The sequence below is a fragment of the Pelobates fuscus genome, chromosome 5, assembly GCF_036172605.1.
Source record: "Pelobates fuscus isolate aPelFus1 chromosome 5, aPelFus1.pri, whole genome shotgun sequence".
Lineage (NCBI taxonomy): Eukaryota > Metazoa > Chordata > Amphibia > Anura > Pelobatidae > Pelobates > Pelobates fuscus.
In genome coordinates this window covers 176,399,888-176,413,436 of record NC_086321.1, presented here as the reverse complement: position 1 = coordinate 176,413,436, position 13,549 = coordinate 176,399,888, and the positions used below count along the sequence as shown (strand labels likewise).

Here is a 13,549-nt window from a genome sequence, read left to right as displayed (position 1 = left end):
CCTGGGTCGCAGGGCGGCCGGGCCCCCTGGTGGGCCGGGCCCGGTCGCAGCCGCGACCCCTGCGACCCTGGTATGTACGCCACTGCTTGTATGGCAACAGTAAATGAGCGAGAGGAAAATTACAGCTAAACACAAACACCACAAAAGTGTTAAAAGAGCCCTGGCCCTTAACGTACAACATCGTTAAAACAGGCCGGACCTGAAAGGGTTAATCAAAGACCCATATCACTGCTTAATGCAGATATAAAATTGTTTGAAAAAGCTATGGCACTAAGATTGAAACCACTATTTGAAAGGGGCAGAATAAGTAGGTTTTGTGCCAGATATACAGGTGGGGGACAATACCCGTAGATTTATAGATATATTGGAAATAATGAAAAGACAAAAAACTGAGGGACTATTGATGGAACTTGACGCGGAAAAGGCGTTTGATCATCTACATTGGCAATATATTGGGAAGGTGCTGGATATATTCCAACTCCTAAATAAATTTTAAGTATTCTTTCCCTATATACAAACCCAACAGCTGAGTTATAAACTCAGGATTTTTGTCATGAACAGTCTGCCTCTCTAACGATACAAGACAGGGTTGCCACCTCTCTCAGGGGTCATGTCCTGGGTAAAAAAGTGCAGGAACTCACCCCAGATCCAGATCCACACCCCGCCCCCCACCCTCCCCCTCCCCCCAAAAAAATTATACGCATGTATGCAGGGACTGAGTAAGGGCACGGGGCTGAGGAGGGGGACAGGAGCTGAGGAAGAGGGACAGGAGCTTAGGAGGGTGGGGGGGGGGGGGGGGCATGGGCTGAGGAAGGGGACATGGGCTGAGGTAAGGGATAGGGGCTGAGGAAAGGGACAGGAACTGAGGGGCTGAGGAGGGGGACAGGGGCTGAGGAAAGGGACAGGGGCTGAGGAAAGGGACAGGGGCTGAGGAAGAGGGACAGGGGCTGAGGAAGAGGGACAGGGGCTGAGGAAGAGGGGCAGGGGCTGAGGAAGAGGGGCAGGGGCTGAGGAAGAGGGGCAGGGGCTGAGGAAGAGGGGCAGGGGCTGAGGAAGAGGGGCTGAGGAAGAGGGGCAGGGGCTGAGGAAGAGGGGCAGGGGCTGAGGAAGAGGGGCAGGGGCTGAGGAAGAGGGACAGGGGCTGAGGAAGAGGGGCAGGGGCTGAGGAAGAGGGGCTGGGTTGAAGAAGAGGGGCAGGGACTGAGGAGGGGGACAGGGGCTGATGCTCGTATGCAGGGGCTGAGTAAGAGCACTGGGCTGAGTAAGGTGGAAAGGGGCTGAGTAAGGTGGACAGGGGCTGAGTAAGGTGGACAGGGGCTGAGTAAGGTGACAGTGCTGTGGAAAAGGGACAAGAGCTTAGGAGGAGGGGGGGGGCATGGGTTGAGGAAGGGGCCATGGGCTGAGTAAGGTGGCAGGGCTGAGGAAGAGGGACAGGAGCTTAGGAGGAGGGGGGCATGGGCTGAGGAAGGGGCCATGGGCTGAGGAGGGGGACAGAGGCTGAGGAGGGGGACAGGAGCTGATGAAGGGAGCAGGGGCTGAGGAGGGGGACAGGGCCTGAGTAAGAAGACAGGGACTGAGGAGGGAGACAGGGACTGAGTAGGGGGACAGGGCTTGAGGAGGGGGACAGGGCTTGAGGAGGGGGACAGGGCTTGAGGAGGGGGACAGGGCTTGAGGAGGGGGACAGAGACTGAGGAAAGGGACAGAGACTGAGGAAAGGGACAGAGACTGAGGAAAGGGACAGAGACTGAGGAAAGGGACAGGGACTGAGGAGGGGGGCAAGGACTGAGGAGGGAGACAGGGCTTGAGGAGGGGGGCAGGGACTGAGGAGGGAGACAGGGACTGAGTAAGGGGACAGGGCTTGAGGAGGGGGGACAGGGCTTGAGGAGGGGGGCAGGGGCTGAGGAAAGGGACAGGGACTGAGGAGGGAGACAGGGACTGCGTAACGGGACAGGGCCTTAAATAGGGGGACAGGGACTCGGGAAAGGGACTTAGGAGGGGGACAGGGACTGAGGGAGACAGTGACTGAGGAGGGAGACAGTGACTGAGGAGGGAGACAGGGACTGAGGAGGGAGACAGGGACTGAGGAGGGAGACAGGGACTGAGGAGGGAGACAGGGACTGAGGAGGGAGACAGGGACTGAGGAGGGGGACAGGGACTGAGGAGGGGGACAGGGACTGAGGAGGGGGACAGGGACTGAGGAGGGGGACAGGGACTGAGGAGGGGGACAGGGACTGAGGAGGGGGGCAGGAACTGAGGAGGGGGGACAGGGCCTTAAATAGGGGGACAGGGACTTAGGAGGGGGACAGGGACTGAGGGAGACAGTGACTGAGGAGGGAGACAGTGACTGAGGAGGGAGACAGGGACTGAGGAGGGAGACAGGGACTGAGGAGGGAGACAGGGACTGAGGAGGGAGACAGGGACTGAGGAGGGAGACAGGGACTGAGAAGGGAGACAGGAACTGAGGAGGGAGACAGGGACTGAGTAGGGGGACAGGGCTTGAGGAGGGGGACAGGGCTTGAGGAGGGGGACAGGGCTTGAGGAGGGGGACAGGGCTTGAGGAGGGGGACAGGGCTTGAGGAGGGGGACAGAGACTGAGGAAAGGGACAGAGACTGAGGAAAGGGACAGAGACTGAGGAAAGGGACAGAGACTGAGGAAAGGGACAGGGACTGAGGAGGGGGGCAAGGACTGAGGAGGGAGACAGGGCTTGAGGAGGGGGGCAGGGACTGAGGAGGGAGACAGGGACTGAGTAAGGGGACAGGGCTTGAGGAGGGGGGACAGGGCTTGAGGAGGGGGGCAGGGGCTGAGGAAAGGGACAGGGACTGAGGAGGGAGACAGGGACTGCGTAACGGGACAGGGCCTTAAATAGGGGGACAGGGACTCGGGAAAGGGACTTAGGAGGGGGACAGGGACTGAGGGAGACAGTGACTGAGGAGGGAGACAGTGACTGAGGAGGGAGACAGGGACTGAGGAGGGAGACAGGGACTGAGGAGGGAGACAGGGACTGAGGAGGGAGACAGGGACTGAGGAGGGGGACAGGGACTGAGGAGGGGGACAGGGACTGAGGAGGGGGACAGGGACTGAGGAGGGGGACAGGGACTGAGGAGGGGGGACAGGGCCTTAAATAGGGGGACAGGGACTGGGGAGGGGGACAGGGACTGAGTAAGGGGATAGGGCTTGAGGAGGGGGGCATGGACTGGGGAAAAGGACTAAGGAGGGAGACAGGGACTGAGGAGGGGGGACAGGGCCTTAAATAGGGGGACAGGGACTGGGGAGGGGGACAGGGACTGAGTAAGGGGATAGGGCTTGAGGAGTGCGGCATGGACTGGGGAAAAGGACTAAGGAGGGAGACAGGGACTGAGGAGGGGGGACAGGGCCTTAAATAGGGGGACAGGGACTGAGGAGGGGGGACAGGGCCTTAAATAGGGGGACAGGGACTGAGGGTGGGGGGCAGGAACTGAGGAGGGGGGACAGGGCCTTAAATAGGGGGACAGGGACTGAGGAAAGGGATAAAAAAAAACACAAAAAAAAAACCTAAAGTGCCTTCCCCCCTCCCTGAGGCTTACCTTGGGCCAGGAGGGGTGGGACAGGATCTGGAACCGGCAGCCTGCAGTCAGTGGAGTAAGCCGGCCTCTCCTGATGATGTCAGGAGGAGGGGGCGTGGCTTCCTCTGCTCCCCAGCGGTCCTGTGAGAAGAGCAGAGAAAGTCACGCCCCCTCCTACTGACATCATCAGGAGAGGCTGGACGACTCCACTGACTGCAGGGGGAGAGGTGAGTTTAGAAATCCGAGTCCCCAGTCAGAGGCAGGGGATTCGGATTTGTGCTCCCCCTGCTCTCGCAGCCGCTTGTGCCAGCCCTGGGTCCTGCAGGACTAGTAATGGGAACGGCGTTCCTGCTGTGGAAAAAGTGCAGGAACGCCGTTCCCACGCGTTCCTGCAGGACTCGAGCCCTGACCTCTCTTTATTCATTTTTATCATGACCCTTGAACCCTTAGCATATAAGATAAATAAGCGAGACCAAATAACTGGATTAAACACTTATATGGGACACCAAAACGTGGCTTTATTTGCGGATGATGTATTGATAATACTAACAAATCCATATAAAGAAATATTGCCACTGATGGATTTACTGAAGGAATATGGCACAGTGTCATATTATAAAAACAATATTGTCAAAACCCAAGCTTTACCTATAAATATGCAACAGTCAACTGTTCGGAGGCTGGAAGCGGAATACTCTTTTGAGTGTAGAAAGAATTCCATAAAATATCTGTGGATCCAGCTTTCAGCGTCGAAGCAGGTTATGATTAAAAATAACCATAGCAAACACTACTACCAGATGTACATTAAAGCGCTGGGCACTACCTCATGTGTTGAATGGATTAACTCCGTTTAAATGTGCATATCTTATTTTTGAACTATACCAATAATGATCCCTAAATCAATTTATAACAAATTTTCAGACAACTATAAATGCACATATATGGAAACGTAAACCCCCAAGGATATCACTGAACACAATAAGCTGTAAAACAGAGGGTGGGTTGGGAGTACCGCATATCCAGAAATATTATACAGCATCTATACTTGCACAAACAGCGGCACTAATAGACAGACTACCATACCATTATGGCATACATTAGAACAATCCAGTGTCCCACACAATGAGAGATTGGACCTTATCTGGATAACGCATAGTGTCCAACCTGCCAATCTTAAAGGGACACCATAATCACCAGAACAACTACAGCTTATTGAATTTGTTCTGGTGAGTAGAATCATTACCTTCAGTCTTTTTGCTGTAAACACTGTCTTTTCAGAGAAAAAGCAGTGTTTACATTACAGCCTAGTGATAACTTCACTGGCCACTCCTCCGATGGTTGTTAGAGATCCTTCCTGGGTCATGGCTGCCGAAAATACATCCAAACATTCAGTATCTCCTCCCTCTGCATGCAGACACTGAACTTTCCTCATAGAGATTCACTGATTTAATTCATCTCTATGAGGAGATGCTGATTGGCCAGGGATGTGTTTGAATCATGCTGGTTCTGCCCCTGATCTGCCTTCTTGTCAGTCTCAGCCAATCCTATGGGGAAGCACTGTGATTGGATCAGGCCACCACTTCTGCTGATGTCAGTAGACAGCTTGTTTTTCTGAGGCAAACAGCATGCAGAGCTACAGCTTCAGGCTTGAATACAGTAAGATTTTGCTATATTTATGGAGGCATGAGTGGCCCAGGGGGGCTAGATAGTGGTTTTAACACTATAGGGTCAGGAATATATGGTTTGTGTTCCTGACCCTATAGTGATCCTTTCATTTTCTATCCACAACACACATTTCTTTGCAAATGTGGAGGAATTGGCCCCCTAAACTTCTGGGAAAAGACAATTATTCTTACTATGCAACCTTGCAAAGCTTAAATTATTACACAAAAGATTTAAATATATCAACATGGAGAAACAAAGAATAACAAAAGTGCAAAATTTAATAATAGGTATGGATATATATCATACTAAAACCTGTGAGGAGATGGCAAACAAGATATCAACAAGACATAGATGTGTCATTCATATTTTTATTTGTATCTGCATTTTTTCATTTTTTTCCCTACCATTTTAGACTTATTATTCACTATTTTGTTTCTAGCCTTTCATGGACTTATATCATATTATCCCGTTATTGTGGACGTATTACTTTATATTTTTTTATTCCATTTCTGGTATTGTGGATTTACCTTTTTATGATATTATCTGAGTTGGGTTTTATATTCCTATACTATGAGTATTACTATCATCATTAATTCAGTACTGTGTTTCTGTAAGACATTTTTGCATGTACTTTTGTACTATATTGTTGCTATTTTTTTTCACCTCTACTATGTGATCAATTCACGTATGCACTACACAAATCACATGACAATGAATTATGCTTGCTGGGCATGACAGTGAATATCATGAGCATGTCAAGATTTGCCTTGCAATTATATTTGTTTGTGCGTGCCTAGGGATGGGAGGGGGGGAATTTGTGCAAGCATATTGTGTTAGGAGGAGAGGCAGCCAAACAAATTGTAAGGCCTTCAGATTATAGCTGAGCATGGTGTAGTAACCGTATTGTGTTTTCTTTGTCCCTTTCCTGTTCAATCCAGAAGAACCCAGACGATAAATATCAGTGTAACGTTCCAAATATCTATGGACTGCATATATAATTAGTAGCAATGTTTTTGTATTTGGGTTTCTTATTAAAACCACATTGTAGCGGAGTAGTAGTATTATCCACGGTATCTCCGCTGGTAGACAGGATGAAGCAGGTAAAGTGTAGGTAAAATGCAGGTAGCGTAGTTACAATCCCTTTCTCCCAAGAACTAGACGACACATAGCTTGGAGGTCAACTGAGGTTTTTAATCACAGGCACAGTATTTATGTGGTTACAATTGTAAGGGGTTCACCGAGTCACCATGCAGGGTTTGTCCAGTAGGGGACTACATAGGGGACTGAGTTTTACAGCCAGAATGCCCATCATACACTGCTGTACCAAGGAGATAATTAACCCAGAATGCATTGCTAATGGGATTATCCCTTGGTAAAGGGAAATACAGTTTTTATATTAAAATCCATAACCGACATAATATTCATGCTAGACAGCTACTAAACCCTTTATTACATAGCTGGGACCTGGGTGCACAGTTAAGGGAACTTGCGCTCAGATCCCAGCACAAATAACCGAACACGGTTCATTTTCCCGTATCAGGACCACTTAGTTTAAACGATTGTATGAACTAAGGGAATAAAAGTCCCAAAAACGGAAAACCCCCGAACGGCTGGGAAGTCCAGCGGGGCTTGTGTTGCCGAGTAGCCGAATTTAGTTCCAGGCAGTCAACGACAAAACCCCGCTGGCTTTCCACGAACAAAGATGGCCACCGCCTCGTGTTCAGTACACGAATGGCGGCCACCCGCAACAGACCGCAATTAACACAGATACATTGTTGCAAAGTACCTAATTGGAGACACACGACCTGCTATGGGTGGTCTCCCATTCGGTACTTTGCTTATTCCACGAATAGTGCGGTGATTCACTGTTCGTGGATAATCAGACTGAACACTAGCGGTATACGTGTGCTGTAACACCGAATGCCGCATACATTACACAATACGGTTAACAGCAAAAGAAATATACAGTTTGGTGAAATATATAGTTCGGTTCTATAAGTGGCTAGATTTGCCACACACATCCACCACATTTCTTAATAGTAAAAAAGGCAAAGTGATCAAACATTTTACTAAAGATGAAACTAAATCACAGCTTGCATTCTTTTGCAGGATGTAAATAAGCACATTTCTACTGGGTCAGATATCTGCCAAATTGTGGTGCAGGAATTTGCTACATCAACCTGTACATTCCATGGGTAGCAAGAGTGCCCTGTTTCCAGCCATGGCCAATGCAGCGGACTCTCAGCAACAGGCGGTCCTGGAAAAACTGAAGATGCCCTTCTCTCGTGCAATGATTGGAAACTTTTTCCAGGAAAGGCCAAAATTGGGGAACCAGTTTCTCGAGGATGTCATGCTCCAAAGCTATCTGAAGAGGCATCTTCCTCCAGTGGTAGGCACTGCCAATTTTTTTGAAATAACACACATTAATGCCATATTCTATGTGCATACCACAACACTTCAAATGGACAATAAAAGGGAACTTGCTTGGGGAGGTACATCCAAGCAAAAGGCTAGTTGAGAACATTGTAGGTGATTTCCTCACCTATTGATACACATTTGTGCAAAATTAATAATAAAACCAAGCCCATCGACAAGGACAAGAATAGGGCAGGCTAAATACATTTTATATATCCTATTAACTTACATTATATTTTTTTGGGGAGGGGGGGGGTTTGACTTCCTGGCGCCTAAAATAATGAATATAGTGTATAGCGTGAGCTGCTAAAGCACTAGTGTTCAAACAGCACATGTATAGAATATAACTGAGTGACAAGATGACACTCGGCCAACACCAGGGTTTAAGTGGAGCTCTCAACAATGATTCTTACTCCTCCACAATTTGGTCAATATTAAGTATTCCAAATAAGATATACTCAAATAAAGAGGAAACATTAAATATAGTGTGACTCTGTGGATATGTGAATAGTGAGGAGGAATTAAAATTGGCACACTCGCAGTGATAGAGTAGTAGTAGTAGTATTTATATATCGCCAACTAATTCCGCAGCGCTTTACAATATTATGAATGGGGAAATGGATAGGCTTAAATAACAATGTTTTAAGATGACTCTCTATCTCTTCATTCCTCAGAAGTTAATATCTCAGCAAAAAGAAACTCAATACAACCAATGGTGTGTTATCATAAACAAGGGAGTCAATATGCACAAATACAAATGTGCGGCTCACCTTGTTTAGAGCCCAAAAGACCAGGCTCTAGGTATAGTCCGCATATATAACCGTAAAGGAGGCACCGCCTCATTGTGTAGTTGGACCAGGCTGAAAGAAGGATCCATTGACTTCAACATTTAATGTAAATCTATTGATAACTACAAGGATATATTAATCCAAATGACCATTAAAAAGTGAAAGGTCTGCTGGCACTCCGCTCTGAAATGCATGTCATAATCCAGCAGCTTTTTCAATTTTAGATCCCCTGCACTCATGCAATAGATCATCTATCTATAATTATCTAATATGTATAGCCAAGTGTTAGATTGAAGCAGGTTTCCAGTATAAGGCAGATGGCATCTAAGAGATGTATGCGCATACATCCACGCAATCAAACACCAACACAACCTGCAATCGAACAGAAATATTACACCCAAACACACCTCTGCATTCAAACTCCAAAATTATGTACATGCACATAAATGTATATCCGCATTTCAAATCCAATATTACATTTAAACACACCACAGAATTCAAACACAAACACAAACAATACATACAAACACCCCTTCATTCAAACACCAACACTACACACAAAAGCACACCTGCATTTAAAAGCCAACACTACATACAAACTGTGACAGACCCCTCTGTCTTTGAACTATGCTTCTATTCCGTTGCCTTTGTCTATCTTTCGGTTAATTGCCTGTCCGTACCCTCCGTTCACTTATTTCACAAACTACTGAATAAACTACCGAACAATGGACCACCTGGGAACTGGAGTGTTTCCATCAATTGACCTCCCAGAAGCTGCTGTTAACCGCAACTTAATTGGTGAATGTTGGAGGTCGTTGTTCGTGTAACTCCCACGTGGCGGCGGTCATTTTAAAGTCCCGAACGGCCAGCGGTATTCGGCGCCCAAACTATGGAACTGAAAACGGACACTATTTTTCACGAACACCGCTGAAGCCGCACGAACGTCGGTCCGTTCTGTACTTTCCGGCACGAATAGACGCACCATCCCATGGAGCCAGGTCGTATACCGAAAGACAATGTGAAAGACTTTGGCTCCATGGCGATTGAACTGTATGCATAGGATCTGAGTGGCATTCGGTAATAATGTGCGCTCAGATCCCAGCTATCTGGGGATACGTTGAATGTGGAATTTAAAGTTATTGATTTTATTGTATTTTTATGTTCAGGTACAAAATGGAGTTTAGCCTCTATCCATGGAGATAATTGGATTACTTCCCAATTATCTCTAGGCTAGAGAGGAGGGTTTATCTACACCAAAGGGGAGTGTTTATGCTTGTGCCACTGTGATTGGCTACTGTATCCATATTGTCCCAGTCTTCCATCTGGTCCCCCAAGGGAGTGTCCACCAGGTGGGAGACCTGCATAAATACCGGGCAGGTAGCCCTCAATAAACCAGGTCTCTCCTTAACCCTCAATACGGAGCTTGGTCTCATACTTGGGGGTATTGGATTCGTATGATTTACTTGTTCGGCTATTTGGTTCGTGAAGGATTTCGTATGGTTCCTGTTCGGCTAATTGGAACTGCTGTTAGCTGCTTCTTCATTCGGAAAGGGAACGTCCTCAGCGGTATTAACCCCTTTTATACCGGGGTGTACCGTAACACAAACACAACCCTGCATTTGAATGCAAACCCTAAACACATGTACACCTCTGCATTCCAAAGGCAACAGTACATGCAAATACACCCCTACATGCACACATATAGAGTCTATACAAAAACATGCTTACATTCAAATGCACAAACACAACCTTGCAAGGATGGGCAAATTGTATATTCTCACCTGGCTTTTGCTAGGTGAGAATTGCTAGGAATGCATGACCAGTTTCAATTTCTGTTATATCTGTACAGGGATGAATGGAGGACGCAGTAGCAGAGAGAGCTTTTTTTTTTTTTTATTTAAAATCTTTCCTGAAACCAACAGATGTCTATATATAGATTTTATTTTATTTTTATAAATGTGACCATCAAGAATTGCTTTTAGATTTCAACACATTAACCTTCAAATGTAGATTAAATGCATTTGTGGAGCATCCAGACTACTGCAATCTGCACAATCAGCAGCAACTATAATACTTGATGAAGCTTTACTTCCTTACTAAATTTTGTGTAGTTTTCAGCTTAGTATTTTCCTCATTAATTGCCAAACTTTACTGAAACATTGGGCAATGAAAGGTATAAAATAATGGTGACGCATGTACCTATTCTAACTGTGCATCAATAATGTGGTAAGGCAACTGGCTTAATGTAATAATGTAATGTGGACTAAATATATTGCACCCTATATTCACATATAACCTGTCTGTGTTCCCTATTAAGGGTTAACAAGTATATAGGGGTTTAAAAAAAACAAAAAAATACCCCTCTGTCTCATTAGACTTTTTTGCCTGAGGCAAGCAAGGTGAATTGTTAGTGTAAAATCCACATAAGAGGTTTGCCTTGACGTGGCAGGTGGGCTTGCATTTAATGGCCATTGGAGTTACTAATGTCCAGGGGTCTCTACATTTATTTAAAGGGACACTATAGTCACAAGAACAACTACAGCTTGCTGAATTTGTTCTGGTGAGTAGAATCCTTACCTTCAGGATTTTTTCTGTCAACCCTGTCTTTTCAGAGAAAATGCAGTGTTTACATTGCAGCTTAGTGATAACTTCACTGGCCACTCCTCAGATAGCTGTTAGAGATCCTTCCTGGTTCATGGCTGCCTAAAATGCATCCAAACATTCAGTATCTCCTCCCTCTGCATGCAGGCACTGAACTTTCCTCATAGAGATTCATTGATTCAATTCATCTCTCTGAGGAGATGCTGATTGGCCAGGGCTTTGTTTGAACCATGCTGGCTCTGCCCCTGATCTGCCTCTTTGTCAGTCTCCGCCAGTCCTATGGAGAAGCACAGGGCTGCCATCAGAAATTGTGGGGCCCCTAACACAGCTCAAGGTCTGGGCCCCCGTGTGCCCGCCTCCAAATCCCTCCCACAGGAATACTGTCAGGGTACCTGTGGTCTCTACCTCTGAAAGAGGTAGAGACTTAGCTGTTCCTCCATCCAGACGGTCTGATGGCTCCCTTCCCCGCGGTCTATCCGGTCATGCTAGGCCGGCCGCGAGGGAGTGACTGCCTTTTACAGCATCTAGGCAGGAAGTAGTCATCAGGACACTCCCCCGGAACAACCTGTCAGTCAATGGCTGCAGGACCAATCAGGACGCCTTGGAGGCGTGGTTACTGCTCTGAACAGGGTATTTAACAGAGCTTCTTTCATTAGCTCATTGCCCTGTCGTGGTTCTAGCTTGTTCTAGTCACTCAGTGCTTGTGTATTCTATTATCCCTTTTGGTTTTGACCTGGCTTGTTTACCTTACTCTGCTTATCTCTGTTACCCTTGATTCGGCTTGTCTCTCGCTTACCTGTCTTCTGTTACCCTCGACCTCGGCTTGTCTTTGACCATTCTATACTGTACTACTTACGTTAGTCCGGCCATTCTAAGGTCCGGTATACGTATCTGGCTACTGTTTGTACTCTGCGTGTTGGATCCCTGTCCCGATCCTGACATTACGACAGGGCCAATGGATCCTGCAAGTACAAACAGTCAGCTGGCTGCTCCTGATCCTAGGTTTGAAGCCATGGATCACAGAATGGATCAGATGGCGCTTGCGCTACAGGCTCTATTAGCTTGTGCCAATAACCCACCAGAGGAGATACGTAATACCCCTGTTTCTCCTGTCTGTTCAGGTCTAGAGGTAGCCACAGTGGGTGCTTCTTCTCGCATTACCCCCCCAGTACGCTATGGTGGGGCTCCTGAGAAGTGTCGTGGTTTCTTAAACCAAATTAGTATCCACTTTGAATTGCAACCTCGCTCTTATCCTACAGATAGGGCAAAAGTAGGATTTATTATCACCCTACTCATTGAGAAAGCTCTGAGATGGGCCAACCCACTATGGGAGAACGATAACCCATTAGTTTATAACTATAACGCATTTGTAGCTGCTTTTAGAAGAACATTTGACCCTCCAGGTAGAAAGGTTAATGCAGCCAGATTACTGTTGCGCCTGAGACAGGAGAACCGAACACTGGTGGATTATGCACTAGAGTTCAGGTCTCTGGCGGCAGAAATCAAGTGGAATGAGCAGGCGTATATGGATGTATTTTTGAATGGCCTATCTGATGTAATCCTTGATGAGGTTGCTACCAGAGAACTCCCTGAGAATTTAGAGGATTTAATTTCGTTCATCTCTTGTATAGATGAACGTCTAAGAGAGAGACAGAACACTCGAGAGAGGAACCAGAGACCTTCTTTTAGGTTAGCTCCTGCTTTTCCAAGTCCTGACTCCACGATATCTTTGCTTACTGAACCTATGCAGAAAGGGTATACCCGCCTCTCTGAGGAGGAAAGACAGCACAGGAGAAGAGAGGGTTTGTGTATGTATTGTGGAGCCAAGGGTCATTTACTCTCGAACTGTTCTAACCGCCCGGGAAACGCTCGCACCTAAGTCCCTCTAGAGGACAGGCCTTGGGTGTTTCTATTTTGTCCTCTACTCCTAATTATAAGGATCACAGGCTTCTGCTACCAGTTTCCTTAACTTGGGGGAAGGAAGTAGTAAGGGCTATGGCATTGATAGATTCCGGTGCTGCTGAGAATTTTATCGACCAAGCCTTTGCTAGTAAGAACAATTTTCCATCCCAGCTAAGGGAGACACCTTTGGCCGTTGAGGCCATAGATGGTAGACCACTACTAGACCCTGTTATCTTTCGTGAGACCGTATCCATTGATTTAAATGTTGGTATCCTACACGTGGAGAATTTATCTCTTCTGCTCATTTCGTCTCCTTCCGTTCCCATAGTTCTGGGGTACCCATGGTTGAAAAAACATAACCCTATTATCGATTGGGAGTTAGGAGAGATACTCTCGTGGGGCCAGGGCTGCCAGGATCGGTGTTTGTGCAAGGTTTCTCCATTAGCTAATATTAACATACCGGAGAATCCTACTCAGTCCACAGAAAGACAAATACCAGACCTTTACCTAGACTTAAGGGCAGTGTTTGACAAGAAGAATGCCGATTCTTTGCCTCCACACAGGTCATTTGACTGTAAGATTAAGCTGCTACCCGGCACTATGCCTCCGAGGGGCCATGTATATCCTTTGTCTGT

General features: G+C 47.1%; 2 protein-coding genes across 2 annotated transcripts in view; both read left to right on the top strand.

The window, feature by feature from the left end:
• Positions 1-13,549, top strand: part of LOC134611143 (acyl-CoA dehydrogenase family member 11-like) — a 382,909-nt gene that overhangs the window by 14,006 nt on the left and 355,354 nt on the right. The gene's annotated exons all lie outside the window — the stretch shown is intronic.
• LOC134611144 (acyl-CoA dehydrogenase family member 11-like) overlaps positions 1-13,549 on the top strand; it is a 144,554-nt gene that overhangs the window by 14,024 nt on the left and 116,981 nt on the right. The window contains exon 2 of the mRNA XM_063454743.1: positions 7,318-7,597. Coding sequence (XP_063310813.1) covers positions 7,400-7,597 — 198 coding nt within the window. The 5' untranslated portion in view covers positions 7,318-7,399. The remainder of the gene's footprint in view (positions 1-7,317; positions 7,598-13,549) is intronic.